The sequence below is a fragment of the Hyaena hyaena genome, unplaced genomic scaffold, assembly GCF_003009895.1.
Source record: "Hyaena hyaena isolate Hyena2069 unplaced genomic scaffold, ASM300989v1 scaffold_229, whole genome shotgun sequence".
In the NCBI taxonomy this organism is placed as follows: domain Eukaryota; kingdom Metazoa; phylum Chordata; class Mammalia; order Carnivora; family Hyaenidae; genus Hyaena; species Hyaena hyaena.
The window spans coordinates 2298719-2322456 of NW_024080861.1; the positions used below are offsets into that span (position 1 = coordinate 2298719).

At 40.0% G+C, this 23738-nt stretch overlaps 1 protein-coding gene across 1 annotated transcript in view; it reads right to left on the reverse strand.

Moving 5' to 3' along the window:
• The window catches only part of TXLNB (taxilin beta), a 51819-nt gene that overhangs the window by 19694 nt on the left and 8387 nt on the right, over nt 1-23738 (reverse strand). The window contains exons 3-6 of the mRNA XM_039243584.1: nt 19778-19869; nt 13890-14060; nt 6510-6704; nt 4337-4456 (exon numbers count right to left, since the gene is read on the reverse strand). Of these exons, the coding sequence (XP_039099515.1) occupies nt 4337-4456; nt 6510-6704; nt 13890-14060; nt 19778-19869 (578 nt within the window). The remainder of the gene's footprint in view (nt 1-4336; nt 4457-6509; nt 6705-13889; nt 14061-19777; nt 19870-23738) is intronic.

Genomic DNA, 23738 nt, shown 5'->3' on the forward strand with positions numbered 1-23738 from the left:
AAATTTAACCTCCCATCAAATTCTGGAACCTTTTCTAGCAATCCTGTTCAATCATCATTCAGCCTCTGCTTGAACATTTCCAGAACACCCTCCTCCCCCTGCCCTAATCATGATTGGGAGCAACTGTTCCTTTATGTTGAACTCAAGGTTATTCTCCTAGACCACAGTCCTCCACTGTAGCATGCACCAGCCTCTCCCAAGGAGCATGTGAAAATGCAGATCCCTCTCAAAGAATGTCAGTTAGGAAGTAGAGGGTGTGATTAAAGTCTGTAGTTAGAGCAAATACCCAAGGTGGTTTGAGTATTGGTGGGCCATGGATTACATTTTGAGAAACACTGGGTTAGAAACTTGACCTATTATTCCAAATCTTGTGTAAGATTTGCAAAATAAGGCTCATCCCTCTTCCATGACACAGCTTTCAAATACAACCAAGGATCTCATATCAAAGACAATCAAAACTAGGAGCTGACAGGTTAAACTGAAAATGTTCTAGGCATAAACATGACACACACATATGGAAAACACGTTATTTTAACTTAAGATATTCGTTTACTATTGATTTTGGTACAAAGCTATGGTTTGGGTTTGGGTCTTTTTTTTTAAAGTTATTTATTTATTTATTTTGAGAGAGAGAGTGAGAGTGTGTGCGAGGAAGGAAGGGCCAAGGAGAGAGAGAATCTTAAGCAGCTCTGTGCCATCAACATGGAGCCCAACGCAGGGCTTGATGTCATGAACTGTTGAGATCCTGACCTGAACCAAAATCAAGAGTTGGACGCTTAACTGACTGAACCACCCCTGGGTATGGGTCTTCTGCCTGGCATTCAGAGCTTTTTGTTGTTATGTATATCTTACTTTTTAAAACAGTAGTACTAGAATCTAAAGACTTAAAAATATTTGTGAGGAAGCTTGATTGGATAATTCTCTAGAGTTTTACCACTTTCTCCAAGTCCTTTATAGCTACACCCATCTAACTTGACAATTGTTTTGTGCTATTTGTCTTCAGATATTTAACATTTCAAAGCATTAAGCATCATTTTTATGGAAACGGTTCTTTCTTTTTTTAAAAAAAATTTTTAAATGTTATTCATTTCTAAGAGGCAGAGAGACAGAGTGTGAGTGGGGGAGGGGCAGAGAGAGAGGGAGACCCAGAATGTGAAGCAGGCTTCAGGCTTTGAGCTGTCAGCATGGGGCCTGACATGAGGCTCAAACTCAGGGACAGTGAGATCATGACCTGAGCTGAAGTTGGATGCTTAACCGACTAAGCTACCCAGGCGCTCTGGAAACATTTCTCTCCTTTCACACTTAACATTTCATCGGTTTCTACATCATTCTGTTGGTTTTCATAACACACAATCAAGGATAATTGAAAAAAAAGTTTTGGGAGCAAAGAGCTGATTCTTGGTCAGTGTCAACTTAATTAACTTGGGAATCTGTGTGTAGACACTGGAGTAGCTGTCCAGCCACAGGATTCAACATACTGAGGGCATCTGTTAGTGTGTTTACAGACAGAATGGTGGACATCATGGGTTAATCTGGTTAGTCAAGTAAGTGGCCATCAGTTTAAGAAGTTTCTACTATAGAGGCACCTGGGTGGCTCAGTCAGTTAAGCGTCCAACTTCAGCTCAGGTCATGATCTCATGGTCCATGAATTTGAGCCCCACGTCGGGCTTGGTGGTGATAGCTCAGAATCAGGAGCCTGCTTCAGTTTCTGGTCTCCCTCTCTCTCTGCCCTCCCCTGGTTCTGCTGTGTCTTTCTTTCTCTCAAAAATAAATAAACATTAAAAAAAAAGTTTCGAGTGTTTTGAAGATAGATTGATTTATATTTTCTTTTTCCTTATGCCTGTTTTATAAAATGTCCATTGTTTTGGTAATCAACAAACAACAATAAAATCATTATATAAAAAGACTTGAGGCATCTTTTTTCTTATCCAAGTTTATCTTTTTCTCACGGCTCAACGTCTCCATTTGTAAGATGGGTTTTATTTGTTCCTTCATGTCTCCCAGAGAGCAGTGAAAGTTCATTGTTATAGAAGCGCCAATGACCCACCCCATGGAGGTCTGAGGCCACTGTGGAGTACAGACCTGCAGGGTCCCCTCTGGCCAACTGAGCATGTGGCACCTGCTTCACTGAGCAGGCTCAGGAGCCCAGTTGTGGTTGGTGGTTCCCTGACTGAGAGAGAGGAAGGTGGCTGCCTGTTCTGCTTGGGATGAAGGAACCATCCAGCTCTGACTTGATATTTCATCATTTTCAAAAAGAACCATCATAGCTGAAACCTGGGAAGGTGGCTAGCTTTGAAGAACTAAGGAGGCTATTTTTTTTTTTTTTTTTGACTCAAATCTGCGGTTTTGCTAAACCAGGGTAGGAAAATAGGGCAGCGTGTTAACTTCTCGCTATGGCTGGGTCACCTCAAAACTACACTTAGTCTCTTTCAAATGAATCTCTGCCTCGTTATTCCTCTGTCAGATCTCACGTGTTATATACCAAATGTACTGGTATCCTATAGGAAGCATATTTTGTCTAAGAGGGTAATTATGCCTACAGTGGTGTATCTGTTTTTCTTGAATTCTGAATAGTTAAATGCTTTATTTCTTATTTTGAGAGCTAGGTTGTATTGGATTTAACAATTTTATCTTTTGATTAAGAGCACATGGGCTTCGATTTGAGATTATCTGATGTCCACCAGGTTATGTTCTCCAAAATTCGCTCTTCTGCTACCATCTTTGATGAGTCTGATTTTAGGTAATTGCAAAGCTTATGATCAATTTGTTAAATAGCCAAATTTGAATGATTAGTCCATTGATTGTATTTTAAATCCCTTTTCCCAGCAGTAGACACACACTTCAATTCATGCGTCTGAAACACACCCCTGAGTGTGATGTATTATCACAGAGCATGGGCTTTGGAGACAGACACATTGGAGATGTGATGTGTTGGCAGTGTGGGTCCTTAAACAAGTTGTATTCTTCTTTGAGCCTCAATTCCCTCATCTGGAGGATGGCCCTATAGCTGGCTCAGAATGTTTGGGGTTAATGAGATGTCATTAAAAGCCACCACTCAGGGGCGCCTGGGTAGCTCAGTCGGTTAAGCGTCTGACTTCAGCTCAGGTCATGATCTCACGGTTTATGGTTTCGAGCCCCGCGTCAGGCTGTGTGCTGACAGCTAGCTCAGAGCCTGGAGACTGTTTCAGATTCTGTGTCTCCCTCTCTCTCTGACCCTCCCCTGCCCATGCTGCCTCTCTCTCTCAGAAATAAATAAAAAACATAAAAAATACTTATATATAAAAAAAGCCATCACTCAGTTTCTTAAACCCAAAAACTCAGGAGTCATCTTTGACTCTTCCCTTTCCTCACCACCACCATCTTCAGTTTAGAGTACTGACTGTTGGTTTTGCACTGAAAACATAACTTCTGTCCATGCCCAGTTCTCCTTGTCCACCGCCACGTCCCCCATCCAAGTCATCATCCTGTCTCCTCCTCCAGATAACTGCAGTAGACTCCTTGTCCCTTCTTAGTTCACTTTCCACCCAGGAGCCAGATTCATCTCTTATAGATGCAGGGCAGAGCATGTCACTTCCTTAACTAAAACTACCCAGACTTTCTCATTATATTTAGAATAAAAATCCAAACGACTTCAAGCCAATAAAGCTACACGATTCGGCCCCTGCTTATGTCTTCAACTTCACTTGGAATCTTCCTTCTAATGGGTAGCTCTTGCTACCCTGGCTTTTTTCTGTGTCTGGGGGACCCCAAGCTAGTTCCAGCATCAAGACCTTTATTGTTGCTGCAGACATTGCTGCTGGAGGCCTCCCCTCTGCCTCCCTCTTACCAGGCAGGGCTCAGCTCAAGCATTCTCCCCTCTGGGAGGCTTCCTGCTAACCCAGCCTAAAGTAGGCCCACCTCCTTCTGCCCCTTTTCAGTTTCTCCTTATTTCTCTAAGAGCACCTAGTATTATCTGAAAATTTACTTCTTTGTTTCTTTGCGTGCTTATCTTTTGCTTCCTTATCATTTGCTTGCCTGTCTTTTTTAGTTAGATCCTAGTCTCCATGCTGGGACACGGCCTTCTAAGTCCAGTTCACTGCTATATCCTGGTGTCCAGGATGATGCTTAGCACAGGGAAGGTGCCTGAAAAAGATTTGTTGAATGATGCATGACTATTTTATGTAAAAAACCATGTAAGTACAGTGCCTTCTACTGGGTGGCCAGTGTAGATCTCTAGGGAAGACCAGGTTCTCTTCATTGGTCTAGTGCTCTGTGACTATGGTCAAAACCAACTTTCTTAAGGGTTCCCTGACCCCCAGGCAGACCAGACAAGCACATTGACTCAAATGATAAGTACATATTCCTTCTCGCGTTGGTGTCGCTCCTCTGCCTCCTTCATCATTTCTTGTGCCTGCTCCAGTTTTGCGTCCACCAGCTTCTGCTGCAATTCTCTGTGTTTAAATATTTTGTCCAGATGCTATGGAAAAATAAATTGTACATATCAAGCTTGACTTATTATTGGTGCTGAGTAATGTAAAATAAAAAAATAGTATTGACACACATCTTCTCCAGGTTTTAGGATTGTAAAAAGGGAGGGCAGATAAATGCATTGGCATCATCACTTATGGGATTATGTAAAAGTCATAAATTGGTGCAGTCCTTGGCATTTTGCATTATGCAAAGGTGGCTGCAAAAGGCAGAGGTGCCAGAGTTCGGTAATGTTAACCCCAGGAGCTCCCAACATTATTTTTCTAAACTACTAGATACCAATGTTAGTTATTGTGCTAGATAGAAAGACAACATATATTTTAAGGAAGGGTTACAGCACCATCACTCAGTGTTTGGGTGAGACCTATGAATATAAAACCACTTTCTATCCCATTAATACAATTTATTGTAGTGAATTCTCTTCCACATTCTTGTCTCAAGGCTTGTGAGGCAGCTCTGGAGTGCCAGCATGTGGCCCAGGGCCTGGGACTGAGTGGGTAGCCCCTCACTTCAACTCTGTTGTGCTGGTGGGCAAGACAAGGCCAAAGGTCACAGATGAATTGATATGCAAATGGGCTACTCCATCTTCTACATCTTTTGACCTCTCAACTAGCTTAGTGAAGAGAAGCTTCCAATTCTACTTCAGTGCAGAGAATTTCTTAGTCATTAAGAGGTCTAATCGGCAAGAGGACCCAAGGAATTCTAGCCTTGGGGCTTATCTAGAACCAATTCTAAGAATATACAACTGGTCTACCACTCTATTTTTATCTGGGATCTCTCTGAAGAGTATAGCTTTTCTTTCTTCCTCCCTCCCTCCCTCCCTCTCTTCCTCTCTTCCTCCCTTCCCCCCTTCCCCCTTCCTCCCTTTCTTTCTTTCTTTCTTTCTTTTTCTTTCTTTCTTTCTTTCTTTCTTTCTTTCTTTCTTTCTTTCTTTCTTTCTTTCTTTCTTTCTTTCTTTCTTTCTTTCTTTCTTTCTTTCTCTTCCTTCCTTCCTTCCTTCCTTCCTTCCTTCCTTCCTTCCTTCCTTTCTTTCTTTCTTTCCCTTCCTCCCTTTTGCTTTTGCCTGAACCTCCATTCTGGAGTAAGATTGATCTTAATGACAAGACAAAATGATAACATGGCATTTTGATTTACTGTAAGGGGTTTCTCAATTTACCTAACTGCTGCTTCTGTGTGCTATTGGCTCAGTTTTTTTTTCTTGATAAAATCTTAGCATGTTGCCAACAGAGCTACTCTGATTATGTTATGTGACATATAAGACAGACATTTTAATATTTGGGTGGGAAAAGGAAAATAATATGATATATAAAAATCTTGAGAGGGCCCCAGAAGTCTTAAAAATATATTAAATATTAACATATAATTTTGAAATAATAAAAGATGCTCATAGTCTCCCTAATGTAAATTACTGAAAGCAAAACTCCTTTGGCTTTTGTGACGATGGGTAAGTGTGACTATGATTTAACCTCATAGCTTCTGTTTCCCATCTATATAAATAATGTGGATAGTAGGGAATTATTTAGTGCATAAGGTTGTTGAGACAAGGTAATGATATATTGTATGTAAAGTACAGTACTCAACACCTTTCCTAGCACAAATTCAGCACTGAATAAATAATACCATTAATGTTATAATTATTATATTATTAATCCTATTATTGGCTTGTCGAGCATATAGAATACAGATCCTTCAATTAGACGACATGATAATTCTTAAGAAGGAGTATGTGAGATATTTCTTGGCTCTATAGAGAATGTTTTTTAAAATCGAGAAATGCTATTTTCCAGGATAACTGTACTTGTGGCCTGCTACTTCCTACTTATTGCCTTTGCTTTGCAATGATTCCAGTTTTGAAGAAATCCCATATGGCTTTCAGCCAGGTATTTTGCAATACGTCCTGTTTTAATTTTGGCTAGTAAAAGAAATCCAATCCTGAATATAATCAATTGAGAGGGCTGGCCTTATTAACTAAGTTCTCCACCTTCCCAGCCCAGATAGGGATCTATACATAGTGCTCCTGAGTTGTTTGATGTGGTTCTCACCTCCTCTCTGAGCTCATACTGATCAATGATGCTTTTCAGTTTCTCTGCAAGCTCTGTGTTCTCCTGACACAGCTTCATGTTTCGCTCACTCTGCTGTTCAATCTGGGCCTGGATATCCGTCAGAGTTGTCTGGAAATGATTTGTGATCTCCTTCCTTTTCTCTTCTTCCTCACGTGCCCGTTGAAGGGTTTCTTCCTGTGGATAAAAAAAAATCTTTTGTTACACGGGTTTACAGGCATCTGGGTTTATAGAACTGAGGGTTAGGTCCATAAAAGGAGGTTAGTGTGCAGAGTAAGCAGGACATTTTTTTCTCAGTTCTCTGAAGCTAAACTTGCTCAGCCCCAAAATAAATGTATGAGCAAAGGATTCAGTTGTAAATACACAGTCACTCAGAGCAGGTGCAATAAGGGCCTTGAATTTGATAGCTGGTGATGAATAGGCTTATTTTAAAAATGACGGGTCTCTTGCTGAGTGCATAAAACTGTAACGATTCCTAATAAACATGTAGTAACACGGTTTTGATCTCTTGTCTGTGGCCTGGAAAAAAGGCCATTCGGCTTTACTGATTGATGAGACAGATCCTGTATTTCCTTGGTTTGGTACAGAAAGAAGAATAATAGATCTTATATTCCTCTATAAAAAAATCTATGGCATGTTAACCACATAATTGTATTACCCCAAGTTTTGTAAATACAAGTGACCGCAATACAAACTTTCTTAGTAAGAAAAACTTTCATCAAAAAGCTTGAAAAGGAAATGAAGATAGCTAGAGATCAATTACAGCAATTCAAGAATGTAAAAAGAAATCTTAGAAAATTTGCTGGATGTTTTATTTCTGAAAGAACAATCAGCCCACGTGTCACATAGGGTAATTGAAATGTTCAATGTAAATTTTGAATCAGAAAGCAATATTAAGTTTCAAATCTTCTTTAACTCTCAGCTGAAACATCTAATTTTCCCCTCTTCCGCTTTGTTAACATTCAAGAATTGGAAATTAACTTTCATATCATTTCTGTTCTCTTTTCCCTTAAATCAAAACCCTCCCTTCATTGCTAACTACCAACAATGTGCCCAAATTTCCCCCATATCTATATTGAGAATTGTTTGCTTTGTGATGATTCCTCTCATTCTTTTAGAATCAAAGGGTTTAATCTTGCTCTATCATACCAAAGATAGAGACACTGCTGAAAAGTGATATAGACATTTTAGGATGCCTTTCACTTCTGATTAATTGTTATTATGAAAGCCTGCTTCATGGTTGGCAAGTAAAATTATACTGCATTTAGTTGCCTCCCATGATCAAATTATGTAACCGGAATTTTAAAAAGAAATAATGATTGAAATAGAAGTAATTGTGCAAATCTTTATTATGGTAGTTGAATAATGTGATCAAAATAAAAACTGATGCTAAAAATTATGCTCTGGAAATATATTAATTTATCATTAGGTGTCCTTTTTACTCTATAATATTAACATATTCTCCAACTCTTACAGAATTCCTGACATCTGAATCATAATTAAGTCATGGCACAAACATTGATTGAGTGACAACTTTTTAGGGGTATTATAGGAACCATCTGCCCTTCTTAATCTGAAGAAATTAACTGAGATATTTCCATGAACTCTGTACACTAGCATTTACTATATATATTTCACTAAGAATGATTATGGCCATCTGCTAAGAGTCACTGAATGTACCTGTGACAATGATTATTTCCTTACTGCTTCAGATGAGCTTAGAGGTCAACAGGTTCCTAGTTGTAGAACTACAGACCATAATCTGAATGCCATTTGCATTTATAACTGTTCCATCCATGAATGAATGAGCAAATGAAAGAGCCATCCCATAATAGTCTGCAAGTCTGAGCTTGTCACTGGCAACTGGCTACAGAAAGAAGATGTGGGTGTTAGGATAGTATTACATGTAGGTCAAACCATCATAGCACCTAATTTGGGCTCACAAAACAGCATTTTGCAATTTATAGTAGTTTCTCTTGAGAGAAAAATAAAGCTAGCAAAATTTTATAAAATTTGATTCTATTGATAAAGAATTTGCAATCATTTGGATGGTGTCAGAGGTAAAATTTTCTTTATCAAGCACATTATTCAAGGTGGAAATTAATAATGCCAGTAATATTGAGAGGCAAAGTCTGAAATAACTAAGAAGACAGACTTTGCAAGCATCACTGTGCATCTTGGAACTGGTGATGTGCCCTGGCACATAATTAATATGTATTCAGTAAGTGTCTATTCAATGAATCGATTATTAATTTACATACAGACAGGAGTAATTTGGACTAGATGAGTCTTATAGTCCTTTCCACATTAAAATTCTGTGATATTCTGATAATAAGTCCTACTTATTCATGTACTAAAAGCATGTTCCCTGAAACACTTAGCCATCTCTTATTGGACAGTTCTTTTTCAGTATAGTTTGAAGCTCACATTTATTGCTTCAAATATATGAATATTTTGTTGAAATAAACCCATGTCTCAGAACTTCACTGGTCTTTTTCTAAGTTATCCTAAATTATGAGTTTTTGTGGGGTTTTTTTTTTGACTCACTGAAGAATCAATTTTAATAAAGAATAGTAATAGTTAGGGGTGCCTGGGTGGCCTGTAGTTGGTTAAGTGTCTAACTTGAGTTCAGATCATGAGTTTAAGCCCCACAATGGGCTTGTTGCTGTCAGTGCAGAGACTGCTTCAGATCCTCTATCCCCCTCTCTCTCTGCCCCTCCCCTGCTCACCCTCTCTCTCTCAAAAATAAGCATTAAAAAAAAAAAAAAAGAATAGTAATAGTTAAATGTTTTTGGTGGGGAAAGGGAGACATGCATTCTTTTTCTATATCTTACCAAGCTCTCAGCACATGGAGTTTAGATGCAAATATACTTAGGCTGTTCACTAGTATGGCTAAGGAAGCTTGTACTACTTTGACCCTTCTACAGAGAACAGCTAGAAGGTCTGGACAAGATGCAAGAAACAACTACTTAGAAACACTGGAAAACTGGAGACAGAATCAGGCAGATGCTAGAAGGAAGTTGATGCCTGTAAAAAAGAAATGGTATACTGTAAGGTTCTCAATTTTTTTAAAACAGATTTTAGCTTGAATGAAGAGTGAAATTGGCAGCTGCATGAGCTGGGTAAAATTCTCATAGAAAACCTACCTACCACTTTTCTGGTCTGAGGAATGAAGAGTTACAGTCAACTACAACCACTAAAAGATGAGAGGAGATTCCCAAAAAAAAAGAAAGAGAGAGACAGTCTCTCTATTCTGTGAATAAATGCTACCCAAATTGTTGGCTGACCCTGAACCACACATGTGCAGGGAAGACTCAAAGCAGCCGAATTAAGAAAAAAGAAATGAACTGAGTTTGAGCTGCTGCCCAAGACAGAGTATTTGTAATTTGATTCTAATCAAGTTAATTGCCAGCTTAAAAAGAACAACAACAACAACAACAATAACATTCTTCAAGGGGTATAGTAAAATCTATATGCTACAGGACACAACAGCTGCAACATCCAGAAAACAGTCTACAATGACTTGATCTATGAAGAACTAAGAAAATGTGACCTATTCTCATAAGAAAAGACAATCAGAGGAAGTCTATTCCATAATGACCCAGATGTGGAGTTAGCAAAGGAGAACTTAAAAACAGGCATTATAGGTATGCTGAATGATTATAAAAGAAAATGTTATCCTAATGAATGAAACGATAGGAAATCTAAGAGAGAAGAAAAATCTGTCAGAAAGAACCAAGTGGAAATTCTGCAGTTAAAAATTACAAACTATGAAATTCACACATCACCAGGCAGACTTAAAGCAGAGTAGAGATAGCAGAGGAAAGAATCAGTGAATGTGAAGATAGACCAATATAAATGATCTAATCTGAAGATAAAAGAAAAAGGATTGGTGAAGAACATGAAGAAAGGCAAGAGACCTGTGGGACAATAGCAAAAGTTCGAATACACACAAAGTTAGGATCTTAGTAGGAAAGGAGAGAGAATGAGACATAAAAGCACTTGAAGAAAAATGGTTGAAACTTTACCCAAATTGGTGAATGATATAAATTACAGATGCAGAGATGCTTGGCAATCCCAAATAGGATAAATATGAAGAAAATTGCAGCTCAGCATATAAAGCAGTCAAAATTCTGAAAACCAACAATCAGTACAAAACCCTTGAAAGTAGCCAGAGATAAATGGCACTATTACATACTGGGGAACAGCAATTCAAATTATTGTTGATTTTCATCAGAAACTATGAGAGGTTTGATTACAGAATACAGAACCTTTATAGGTTTAAGGTTCTCTCAGCCCTATATAAGGCTGAGAGAAAGAAAGGAAAGAAAAAAAGGAGAAATCCTGCCAATCCAGAATTTTATATCCAGTAACCATAACCTTCAAAAATAAAAATACAATATGGGGCGCCTGGGTGGCTCAGTCAGTTAAGCGTCTGACTTTGGCTCAGGTCATGGTCTCGTGGTTCACAGGTTAGAGCCCTGTATCAGCTCTGTGCTGACAGCTCAGAGCCTGAAGCCTGCTTCATGGATTCTGTCTCCCTCTCTCTCTGCCCCTCCCCTGCTCATACTCTGTCTCTCTCTCAAAAATAAATAAAACATTTAAAAAAATTAAAGAAAAAATAAGAACATGATAAAGACATTTTTGAAAATTAAAAATAAATAAACAAGAGAGTTAATTGCCAGAACACTCCTATGATAAGAAATTGTAAAGGAAGGTTTTCAAGCTGAAGGGAATAACAGCAGACAGAAAGTTGAAGCTTCAGAAAGAATAAAAAATGTCAGAAATTGTAAATATATGAGTAAATAAAAGAGAGTTTTTACCCTTAATTTTTATTTTATTTATTTATTATTATTATTTTTAATGTTTGTTTATTTATTTTGAGAGAGAGAGTGGGAGCAAGGAAGGGGCAGAGAGAGAGGAAGAGAGAAGATCCCAAGCAGGCACCATGCTCAGCACTGAGTCCAACATGGACCTTGATCTCACAACCATGAGATCATGACAAAAGCTGAAATCAAGAGTTGGACACTGAATGGACTGAGCCACTCAGGCACCCCTTTGCCTTTAATTTTTAAAGAAATGCATATCAACATTTAAAGTAAAAATTATAACATTACCTCCTGGGCTTTTTAAATGTACATGAATGTAATACATAACAATTTTAGTTTGAAGGTGGGGGCAGTTAATGTACCTATTTAGGCCGCAGTGCTTCTACACCTTATATGAAATGATAACAGTGTTAACTCCAGGTAGACCATGGAAAGTTAAGAATGTACAAATAATCACGGAGCAACCACTGAAAATACAAAGCAGTATAATTAAAAATCTAAGACATAACTTAGAATGGAATTTTAAAAATATTCAAATAATCCCAGGGAAAGCAGGAAAAGAACAGAGGACCACAAAACAGAGATGACAAATAGTAAATCAATAATACAATAGTAAAAGTATATCCAATGACATTAACAATTACATTCTATGTTAATGGACTAGTACTCTAAAAGATAGATATTGTAAGAATGAAAGTAAGGAAGGTCCAACTATATACTGTCTATAAGAGGCTCACTTTAAATATAAAGGCCCAGATTTGGAAGTAAGCATGGAAAGAGATATCCCATGCAAACAATAAGAGAACTGGAGTGGCTATATCAATGTCAGATAATGTAGACATCAAGATAACGATTATTACCGAAGGATATCTCATAATGATAAAACAGTCAATTTATCAAGGAGACATAACAATCATAAATGTGTATACACATCATATTAATACTTCAAAAAACATGAAGCAAACATTTACATATTTAAAAGGAGAAGTAGACAATTGCACAATTATACTAGGAGATTCCCTCAGCAGTTAATAGAACAACTAGACAGAAATTCAGTAAAGACATAAATGATCCAGAGCTAATTGTTGCTTATACAACATTATACCTTGGACAACTGATTAGGATTGCCGGGTCTCAGTTTATTCACCAATAAAATGGAGGTGTTATCCTTTGTTAAGGTTATTGTGAAGATTAGATAAAATGACATATGTAAGGCACTTAGCACAGTCCTGGCATAATAATGATACTTCATTGTCCGCAACTGGAAGCTGTTAGTGAGGGTGTGTACCCTGTAAGTACAGGGTCCCCATCCATTTCTATCATTCTGTCTGAATGCTTCCCAAAGAGCCCAAGCTACCCCATTCCATTCTTTAAATATCTTTGTTGATAAATCTTTCTTTCTGCTATATCTGATTTAATTTTTACCTCCGTACAATGCAACACTGCAGAAAGCCAGAAGATTTATGTAAACACAGAGTGCTATTTACTTGAATACATATCTTGAGTTGAGAATAATGCCTCCATCCCCAGGCCGCCATTTAACCTGCATTTCCGATCGTCCCTAGTGCAATGATTGAAGAGATGCCAGGAGTCCTTCTCCTACAACTTGTGATTTGAGAGTTATAGTTCCTCACACCAGTCTTCCATTTTCCAGATATCAAAAAGCAATCTGGAATATGGAGACCCATTATTCCCTTCTGGTTTCCTTCCCAACTCTGTTGCGCACACTCACCAGTGATCTTAATCTCTCTGCTTCTAAAAGTATCTCCTTTTAAACACACGTGATAAGAACTATCCCACAGGAATGTTGGTGCCTAATTAATTATTGTTTGTCAAAAGCCTTAAGATCTTCAGCTGGAATGGGGATTGTGGATGCATGCGGTATTATCTTGTAGAGTCCTGCATCTTGCTTCATTGAATGGAACTCGTGTCTGTGTGTAATCAAATTAGGCACACTGCTAGAGGCTTATGCTGTAATTAATGAAACCCATGCAGCCTGAATGAAGTGATCAGTCTATTATTTTTAGATTGAATAATTAAGTCTGAAGAGCTTCAGTGTTTTTCCAAGTAGCTTCTTTTTTCAGCTCACTATTGACATTCTGGCTCTCAATCTTGCTTTATCTAGTCAGTTAGTTTTGTGTCCATTTTTCTTATGTCATGCAGATTTTGTTTTAGTACAAAAACTCAGGTTTTTACAAATTTGTATTTTAAAGGGTAGAACTAAGTTCTGCCTTAAAAAAAATAATACAGACTCAAGGTAAGAAAAAGGTAAGAGAGGGATGACACAGTTTCCTGAGAGCCTGTTTTGTGTCAGGTCCTATGTCATACCTTTCAGTATATGACCTCACTTAATTTTTCCCCCTCCACCCAGTGAAGTTGGTATGACCCCCATTTTAGGGCCGAGGAAACAGGCTTGGGGAGGTAAAATAATTTATTGAAAGCCAGAAACTTGCGCTCTTTCCATGGGTAGCAGAAGCCTGTTTCCGTGCAACATGCGAGCGAGTGTGCTATTCAGAGAGGGGGGAATACCCACCTTCAGTGTCTTGTTGTGTCTCTGCAACTCGCGGCACAGACTCTCCAGTTTGCTTCGAGCGAGGACGGCTCTGCTGTGTTCGCCTTGCAACTGGTCTTTTTCCTTTTGCATTTGTACCTGTTTCTTTTGTAGGAGCTTTAACTTCTTTTGCTCGGTGCGATGTTCATCCAGCTAGATGTGAGGGGCACAAACGCGAAAAAAAAATGGCACAGATCACTTTTGAGTTGATAGAAAAAAAGCCAAAGAAGAAATACCTAAAGATCCCTCTGCGGTTGTTGGGAACATTTTCTGCTGTCATCAGTGTCTCCCTGCAGTCAAATAAACGTCACAAACGGGACTTTACAATACTTGTAGATATTGGTTTTAGACCATATCAGTGATAGGTTTTTCCTTATCATTATGGCTATAATGATCTCTTCTTACTCTGATTTTCTTTTTGGCAGTCTAGAAATAGTGTTCTTTCTCTTGAGACTATCCAGTGAATCGAATCAATATAAAAAAAAACATATCTTGGAATCTATAAGCTGCCACAATCCATGAGAATGCCTTGTGTTGAGGCAATGGTCAGCAGTGTGTTCTCAGAATTCTTTCTCAAAACAAGCTTATAGCAAGTATATTTTTCAAAAGGGTAAAACAGCCCCCTGGTAAATGGAAGGTGAAGTCTGGGGGTTGTGAAAAAGGGAGAGAAGAGAAAGTATCTCTCGACTACCTACCATTGGCGATTTTCCACCAGCGTCAGAAGTAGCCACTACACAGTTGAACATCATGAATGGCAAGTACCTGTGACGTGCCCTACCCCCCAACCACCTCCACCCTCCTTGCTTATGGCCAATAAGTCATGTCACTGGCTTTTGCCAACCACAGCTGGGGTCTCTTCTCACCCTCTTCTAACAGCTACCACAAAATATTAGAGATGACCTGGAGAATGATACCCATGATCCACTGGACTTTCCATCTTGGGATGCTGAAGTTCTGGGATAGGGTTGCAAGATAAAATGTAGGACACCCAATTCAATTTGAATTTCAAATAAATACGAAATTACATTTTAGTACGAGTGTATCTAAAGTATTGCATGGGGCACTTTTACTTAACTGGGTGTTCTGTATTCTTGTTTGCCAAACTTGGCAACGTTTTAATGGAATTCTGGTTCTGTGGGGGGAGTTTGGGAATGAACCAATGGAAGCCACCAGAGCCTAGCATACTCCAGGCATGCTGATCTCGGACTGAAAGTCAGTGAGACAGTATGCAAAAGGCAGCCCTTTGTCCAGAGCCCTTCCTCTGCTGGGCTCAGTTCCCTGCATGTCTGAAAGGTGCTTAATCCAAATAGGTGCTTGTCTTGGTTAGGACCTTGTGGGTTCAAAAGGAAAAAAAGCCTTGGGGAGCCCATTGAGGCTTTGGATCCCAGGTGTTCCTCGAGGCTTGAAGAGCCTGATGCAAGGGATTATGCACATGACATGAGCCCTCGAGTGTACCTCAGTTTCCCTGTCTTGAAAAAGCATTTGTTCTTTCTGAACTAGCTGAACAGGACTGTTGTACTTTTTTCCAGTTCACACCTTATTTCACTGCCTTCCTCCCTCCCTCCTGCCACACTAAAGTGACCACTGCCAGATCAAGCTGGTCATATCCACACATGATATTCTAGCTTCACATTTATGGGCAATTTTTATTTGTTAGGGAGAATTAGCATTGGGAAAAACTAGACCTGTATTACTATCAACATTGATTGAAATTGATATCCTTCTTGAGGTTCAATTGGAAAATCATCGATATTTTATTACATGCTTCTCATGCTAACCTCCTGTTAGGAAGATAGATGAGGTCTTTTCATTTTGCACCATGGTTATATATTTGGGCTTATATTTGCATTTTAAATGACCTATGATCTCTTTCTGAAATTTATATAGTTATTATTGTTATTGCCATTAGGATTTAGTTTTTATCTTTTGAAGATTAAATCCTATGCCAGGGTTTCTCAACCTTAGCACTTAGACATACCGGGCCACATAATTTCTTGTTGTGGGGCCATCTCAGACTTCATAGGCTGTCTAGCGGCACCCTTGCCCTGACCTACTGGAAGCGAGTAGCACCCCCCAATTGTGTCATCCAGAATATCTCCAGAAAGATATTGGCCCATGGTGAGCGAAACTGCCCTTGATGGGGGAACACTGCCCCATATGTATTTATCTGAGCATCAGGAGGAAGATACCCTCCATGTGTTTCATAAGTTGGAAGAGACGACTTTTGCTTGCTTATTAACCATGTCATGTACCTCAAGGTCATACACATTTGACATTTAGCTGGGTCTATCTTGCTTTGCTCTAAATAAAAACACTTAAATTTCTGACAGTTTTTAAGAGTATGGCTAATTTTATTCAAGTACTTCAGACTTATGAATACATACATGTTTCTTAATGAATTAAAGCAAACATATTACATCTGAGTCAACCTCAATCAAATACTTACTGGCTTAGTGATTTAATAATGCACTTAGACACAGCTGTTCTGTACAATTGTAACAGGCCAAATGGATTTTTATCTGCTATTTTTCTTAACTTCTTTTTTATGATTAAGTATTACTTAAAAGTAAAATAAACATCAATTACCAAACCAGAATAGTGTTAGTGATTTGTTGTAGCTACATTAAAACTTAGAAAAAATACTTCTCCTAGGTCACTTCGTAATTTAGTCATGAGGTATCTTTTTTAATAAGTTTATCCTTATTTATTAATGAAAACAATAGTAGACAATACTGCAGGATTCAGAATCCTGTAGATTCTGTAGAGAGGCGGTTTGATTCACAGCTTTGAACTTGATGATTTATTCTATGTTAACACTTACACGTCAGGCACCTTCTATATTTAATACCCAAATCAGTAAGCAATGAAATGGGTTTTAGTTTCCAGGTAAAAGATTGAAAGTATTCATAATTTTAGGGCACCTGGGTGGCTCACTCAGTTAAGCATCCGACTTCAGCTCAGGTCATGATCTCATGGTCTGTAAGTTCGAACCCTGCATTGGGATCTGTGCTGACAGCTCAGAGCCTGGAGCCTGCTTCAGATTCTTTGTCTCCCTCTCTCTCTGACCCTTCCCTGCTCATGCTGTCTCTCTCTCAGAAATAAATAAAACATTTTTTAAAAATTAAAAAAAAGAAATTATTCATAATTTTTCCTTGCTAAAAAGGAAATGTAATGGGTTTGGGGTCAATTTTCTCCTACTCATTTTTTTCTAGAATGATCTTTTGGGTTTTAAAGTCCTATAAGAGGACACGATATAAATGCCCCAGTATAGTAAGTAAGGCTTGAATTGAGTACGATCTCTGGAGACAGAAACTTCGTGAGGTGACTCTTGACTAGGAGGGTGAGTAGGTAAAGGGAGATCCCATGGGGCACAGCCCTGGCTCAGGAAGAAAAATCCCGGACCGACGGGGGAAGTGGTGTGCTGCTGTGGGCTGCAGCACTGCCCGTGGCTTCCTGTGCGAGGCTAGGAGGCCGCTCAATCCAGCCAAGTCCAGAGCACAAGCACGCATTAGGAACTAAACGTGAATGGCCTTGGTAGGAGGAGGTAATTGAAGGGACAAGGGGAGGAAAACGGTGTGGAAAATTTTGAAGAAAGCAAGGACGGACAGGTCAGAATGGGGCCTTTTGGGAAAAATATTTTTGAAACCTTACTTATTTTATGGCATTGAATTTGTGCATAGAGGGTTAATAGCTAATGTTAAACAAGTTGCAATAGAAACAAGTCGATACACTGATACTTGCCTTATAAATTTCTACCATTCTCTTGGAAAGTAATATGAGCATTAAAAAAACACCAACAACCAACAAAAGACATTCATACTATTTGATTTAGTAATCCCGATTCTGGAACTTTTCCCAAAGATCATAAAATGAAGAAGGAAGAGATGTAATGTGTGATGGTGTTCACTGCAGCAATATTTGATAAAGCAAACAGTGGAGGGAATCTAATGTCCTCAAATTAGAGAACCAGTAGAAAATGGCCTCTTAATGGAAAATGACATAGCGTGTTACAAAATATAATTGTAAAGACTCTAAACTACATGTCTGTCCTATGTAGACAAAAAGAAAAAAAAAAACCCAACCAGATACCAAATTTTAGGTACCTTATGATAATAATTACTATAAAAAATATCTCTGCCTATGCAGCAAAACTGGGAAGAAGATGGATAAATCAAAGTTTGTATTTTAGATTATGGGATTAGAGATATTTCTGCTTGTGTATTCAGCATTTCTTATATCATCACCATGTGGGATTTATGTGATTAAAAAACAGTTATAAACTATCGGCAGAGATAAACAACCAGCCAGTCCCTCAGGGCCCCAGAATTCCTCTGGATCTACCGCAGGCCGGGCCAGCACTGAGCGTGCGTCAAGGTGAAAGGAAGACAGGAAAGGACCGGAGTCACAGGACGAAAGTTCGAGTGAAAAACAAAGACAACAAGTCACTGGTTAAATTCCACTCCATCAATAGGGATAAGATGAAGAGTTTGGAGGCCCCCTTTTTAGAACAAAAATGCACACACACACACACACACACACAAAACAAAATTGAGAAGAGAATTAAGTGCAGGGCCTCAGAGGGGCCCACACGCCAGGAAGAGGCTCTGAGTCCAGCTACGTTAGCAGAAAGGCGCACCTGCCTTCAACCTGCCGCCTGGAGGAACTGTTTTGCTGTGTGTGGACTTAGTTTCATTCTCCTGTCACGGCTTGTCCAAAGCAATACGTGAAAACTTTTTTTTTTTTTATAAGGAGAGCAAGCAGAAATGAAGGAGAAGCGCGTTGGCGAGCGTCCACGTGAGACGATGGCACATCCCAGCTGCGGGTCGCATGCGGGTGTACGTATGCCTGGGGAGTGGAGCTCCCCTGAACCGCATTTTCCCCAGCTGACCCCGTTGTAGGAGTCCGGGCTGGGAGGCCCTGCACTTCACGGATGGCCTGATGTCTGTGAGTGGCTTCCCTGCCTCCCAGGGGCCCTCACTTATTCAGAGGGAGCCTGCATGGGGAGGACACTCTGCCACGGTGGGGGCGGGGCCGAGAGAAGAATGTAGATAAAAGAGGATGAATGAATGAATGAATGAATGAGTGAGTGCACAAATAGTTTTCATGACCAAATGAGAATGTGTCACAAACTGAGGGTAACTCATCCCTCTGCCTTCCTGAGGGGTCCTCTCAAAACAACTAGGAAAAGGAACTGAACAAAAGTTTGCCCTTATGTGGAGTATATTTCTGTTATATCACAAAACCAAAAGAACTTCAAAGTATCCACAATCTTTAATTATCTATAATTCTGTCTTCTGCCCCCCAAATTATACATATAATTGAAGGCACAGTAGACTCCAACTCTGTCCTCTTTCTTTTTCTTTCTTCTTTTCTTTCTTCCTTCCTCCCTCCCTCCCTCTCTCTCTCTCTCTCTCTCTCTTTCTTTCTCTCTTTCTTTCTTTCTTCCTTTCTTCCTTTCTTTCATGTGTCTTTATTTTTGGGACAAAGAGATAGAGCATGAGTGGGGAGCGGGAAGGAGCAGAGAAAGAGGGAGACACAGAATCTGGAGCAGGCTCCAGGCTCTGAGCTGTCAGCACAGAGCCTGACATGGGGCTCGAACCCATGAGCCATGAGATCATGATCTGAGCTGACATCAGACACTTAACCAACTGAGCCACCCAGGCACCCCTATCCTCTTTCTTTATTTTGCTGTTTTCCCTGTTTTTCTGTTTCTTTTTCCTTTAAAAAAAATTCTGCTTTTCCGGATTCTCACTCTGACGTATGTGAGGTATGGTCTACAATGAGGTACCTGAAAAACGAACGACCTCCTTTTCTCAGCTCTAACCAGAACCTGAATTGTTCCAACAAAAAGAGCTAATCAGCGATCTTACCAATTCAGCATACTTCTTGAATAAAAATTCAAATTTTTCTTCGGGTGTTGGCAGCTTGTTCACATTCTGCATCAACAGGTTGGCTTCTTTGCCTTGAAAGAAAACAAAAAGCCATAAAGACGTTTAAAAAGTAATGGTTTTAAATATTTTGAAAATACTCAAAAGGATAAAAAACACAGATTTTATATAAGAACAAATCACCCGTTTCCCCACACTGATTAATTTTAAAAAAGAAGCCAAACCACCGATCCAAGCTTCTGACTACCACCAGACTGCCGACATTGAGACGGCAGTTTAAGAATTCCAGCCCAAAGCACAGAAATTTGACAGTTCCGTCTGCCATTTCTTGTTTGTTTTTTTCTTGTTCTTTCAGTCCCTCTTTGCCCTCTTTTTGGGGGGAAGCAATACTCTTGTTTCCGTGCAGGAACGCTTTCCATGAGGTTTGAGAGGGAATGTTCTCATCATATTTCCTATGTAGCAGAGAATAAGAATGAGATCAGCCTAGAAGGAAAAGCGACCCAAGACACAGCAGAGGACCTTCTCCACAGGCCTCTTTGTGTCTCTGTGATAATGCGATCAGACTTCCTGGGCCTTGCTTTCTCCCACCCAGGCCTTCATCTCTGTTGGCAGTCTCCTTTTCTGGTCCCAATGGGAGTTCATGCTACATTTTAAGACTCATCTGTGCATGATTGCTTGCTGGTGAATCTCAGACTCTCCTCTCTCCTCATTGTTCTTCCTTTGGTCTTCTACGGATCAACCTCCCACTTGCCTTTCTGCGGATCCGGAAATATGGCTTTCAAGTCGCCATTGGGCTGAGTGTTGGTGGGAATGAGTAGGACCCCGAGGCCTGCATGTACCACCCATTATATCTTTTCAAACAGTCTGGTCAAGGTGGAACACTGACGACTCTTGTTAGTTACAATAGGAAGGTCAAGCCATACAGTAGAGGTCATGTTTCCTGATGTAAATCTATGTAAGGATATTAACAGCTTTGACAACCTTTCCCCAAAAACAGGCATTTCCCTTTCACTAAAATATCTGCTTTTATCCTGAGGAGGCAGATGAATCATGGGATTAGGCTTGCCAGATGAAATGCAGGACGTGGGACATGATTGTACTAAAGAATTTTGCATTGTTTACCGAAATTCAAATTTTCCTTGGCATCCTGTATTTTTATTTGCTAAATCTGGTAACTCTGATGGCATCAAAGAATTTTAGGTCTAGAAGGACTTTAAAGAGCATCCAGGCAACTGATTAAATTTTACAGATTAAAAATCTAAGGCCCAGAGAAGCCCAAAGTTACATAATGAGTACTGGCAGAGCCAAGGCTTGAATCCAAGGTTTGTCTACTTGCTCTAAATCACTCCATTCCCATGTGGAATTTTGATGCCAGGAAACCCAGAGAAATAAAAAGAAACTTTTTCTTCAAAAACATGACCTCATTCCTAACAGCTGGTTTTGTCCATCTTTGCCTAGTGAGTCAGTTCAGATTAGAGATGTGGCCTAAGACAGCGGAGAAGGTGGGTGTGAGAGGGGCCCCGCCAGCTCTCCCATTATGGCCGGTGGCATCGTGTGCTGCGTTTACACAGGTCATCACTGCTGCCCTGCCCCCACTGCTCCTGTGCTTTGCATTATTTCGTTAGTAGTAGGAATGGACAAGCATTGGTCAGGACATCCCTCTACCTTTGCCTTCAGTCTGTGAAAGGGGCCCACAGGAAGCCTCTGTCGCCTACTAAGAGAAAGAGGTTGCTGAGGATCAGATGTGGCCCAGGATGCAGCGCATGTCTGTTCTGTGGCAAGTGTGAGTAAATGTTGGTAACAATGGAACAAAGCCACGCCAAGCCGTGCACACTAGTGCTATGCGAATTCAATGAACACTGTCCTGAAGACAACTTTGTGCTGGACCAGAGGACAGACGGGTCTTCCTCTCCCCTGGAACATTTACCGTACGCCTAGGATTACCTCTCTGTATGAGTACCGACACGTAAAACCATTACGTGTCTCCCTGGGGGGAGATGGAAACATTTGAGTGAGTCCAATGGGCCTCTTTTTGTCTTCACATTAAGTATCTTCTTTCCTTTTAATTTTCTTTAACTGTGAGAAGAGGTTTTTTTGTTTGGGTTTGGTTCAGTCACATTGAGGTTTCTTCTGTTCTAATATTCTGTTATTTTGTTAGAAGATTAACACTCATGGGGTGCCTGGATGGCTCAGTGGGTTAAACGCCTGACTTTGGTCGGCTCAGGGCATGATCTCATCATTCATGAGTTCGAGCCCAGTATGGGGCTCTCTTCTGTCTCAGCACAGAGCTTACTTCAGAGCCTCTGTTTTCGTTTTTCTCTCTCTCTGTCCCTCCCCATGCACACTCTCTCTCAAAAGTAAACACTTAGAAGGTTAACATTCACAAGCACCAATCTGTCCTTCAAAAATGATTTTTCCCTTTAACGACAACAACAACAAAAAATCCAGGAAATTGAAGACAGGCAGAATTAATAAACTTGTGACATCAGAGAGTTTAGTTGCTAAACTTCCATTGGTTTTACTGGACTAGAATGCTGTGTGGGATTACCGTGGAGAAAAGGAATAGACAAAAAGATTGTTCATCTTCTGATAAAGGCTATAATTACAATTCCACAGAAATGGGGTCATTTGGTGATAGTGTCAGACACAAGAGACAAACCGACTTTTTTCAGGGACATTTTACTGGGAGAGAATGACTGCCTTTTCTCCAGTGTGTCATTCCAGAGCACTGTGATTGTGAGATTACTCGTAAAGAAAGCAAGAGACAGATGTGAAGTCCCCATTTGAGCTAGGGAAGGCATGTGAAGGGCATATGGCCACCCATTTACAAAATGCACATTTCGTAGTCAGTCTATAGGAAGGTAGGACCACCTCAGCAACAAGAACAGACGTGTCACACACGGCTGAGCCCGGTGGCACGGTTGTAGACTGAGGCAGTATTGTAATATAAAGGCATGATTCCTACATCAAAGAAATTAAAACACATAAACTAAGATAATGAAGTCAGCTATATAAATAAGGCCTGGGATTTTTCTTTCTTTTTTTTTTTTTTATTTATTTCTAGGAGAGAGAGAGAGAGAGAGAGAGAGACAGTGTGAGCAGGGGAGGGTCAGAGAGAGGGAGACACAGACTCTGAAATAGGCTCCAGGCTCTGAGCTGGCAGTCAGCACAGAGCCCGATGAGGGGCTCGAACCCACGAACCGTGAGATCATGACCTAAGTGAAAGTCGGATGCTTAACCAACTAAGCCACCCAGGCGCCCCAGCCTGGGATTTTTCTTAAACTTTTAGCATAGTGATAACTATTTATACTAAACTTACACAGATTTTTTTTTAAGGTTTATTTATTTATTTCCAGAGAGACAGAGACAGTGTGAGTGGAGGAGGGGTAGAGAGAGAGGGAGAGAGAGAATCCCAAGCAGGCTCTGTGCTGCCAGCACAGAGCTCGATAGGGGGCCTGAACTCAAACTGTGAGATCATGATGTGAGCTGAAAGCCAGAAGCAGACGCTTAACTGACTGAGCCACTCAGGCGCCCCCTAATTTTATGCAGATTTGATGAGTGTCTAAAACCTTGCTTTTTCTCTTCCAAAATTATCTTTTAAAATTTGGGGCTAAAATTTCATCTTGGGTACACACATGTGCCTTTCTCCCCCCTTCCTGACTTCCATGTGTAGTGGCAGAAGCTTATAGCTGGAAAAGATCAGGAATATTCTGTTGCAGTGTTAGACTCAGATTCATATTTCTTTTTTTTTTTTTTAATGTTTATTTATTCTTGAGAGACAGACAGACAGAGGGCCAGTAGGGGAGGGACAGAGAGAGAGGGAGACACAGAATCCAAAGCAGTCTCCCAGCTCTGAGCTGTCAGCACAGAGCCCGACGAAGGGCTCAAACTCATGGACCACGAGATCATGACTTGAGCCAATGTTGGACATTTAACTGAGGTG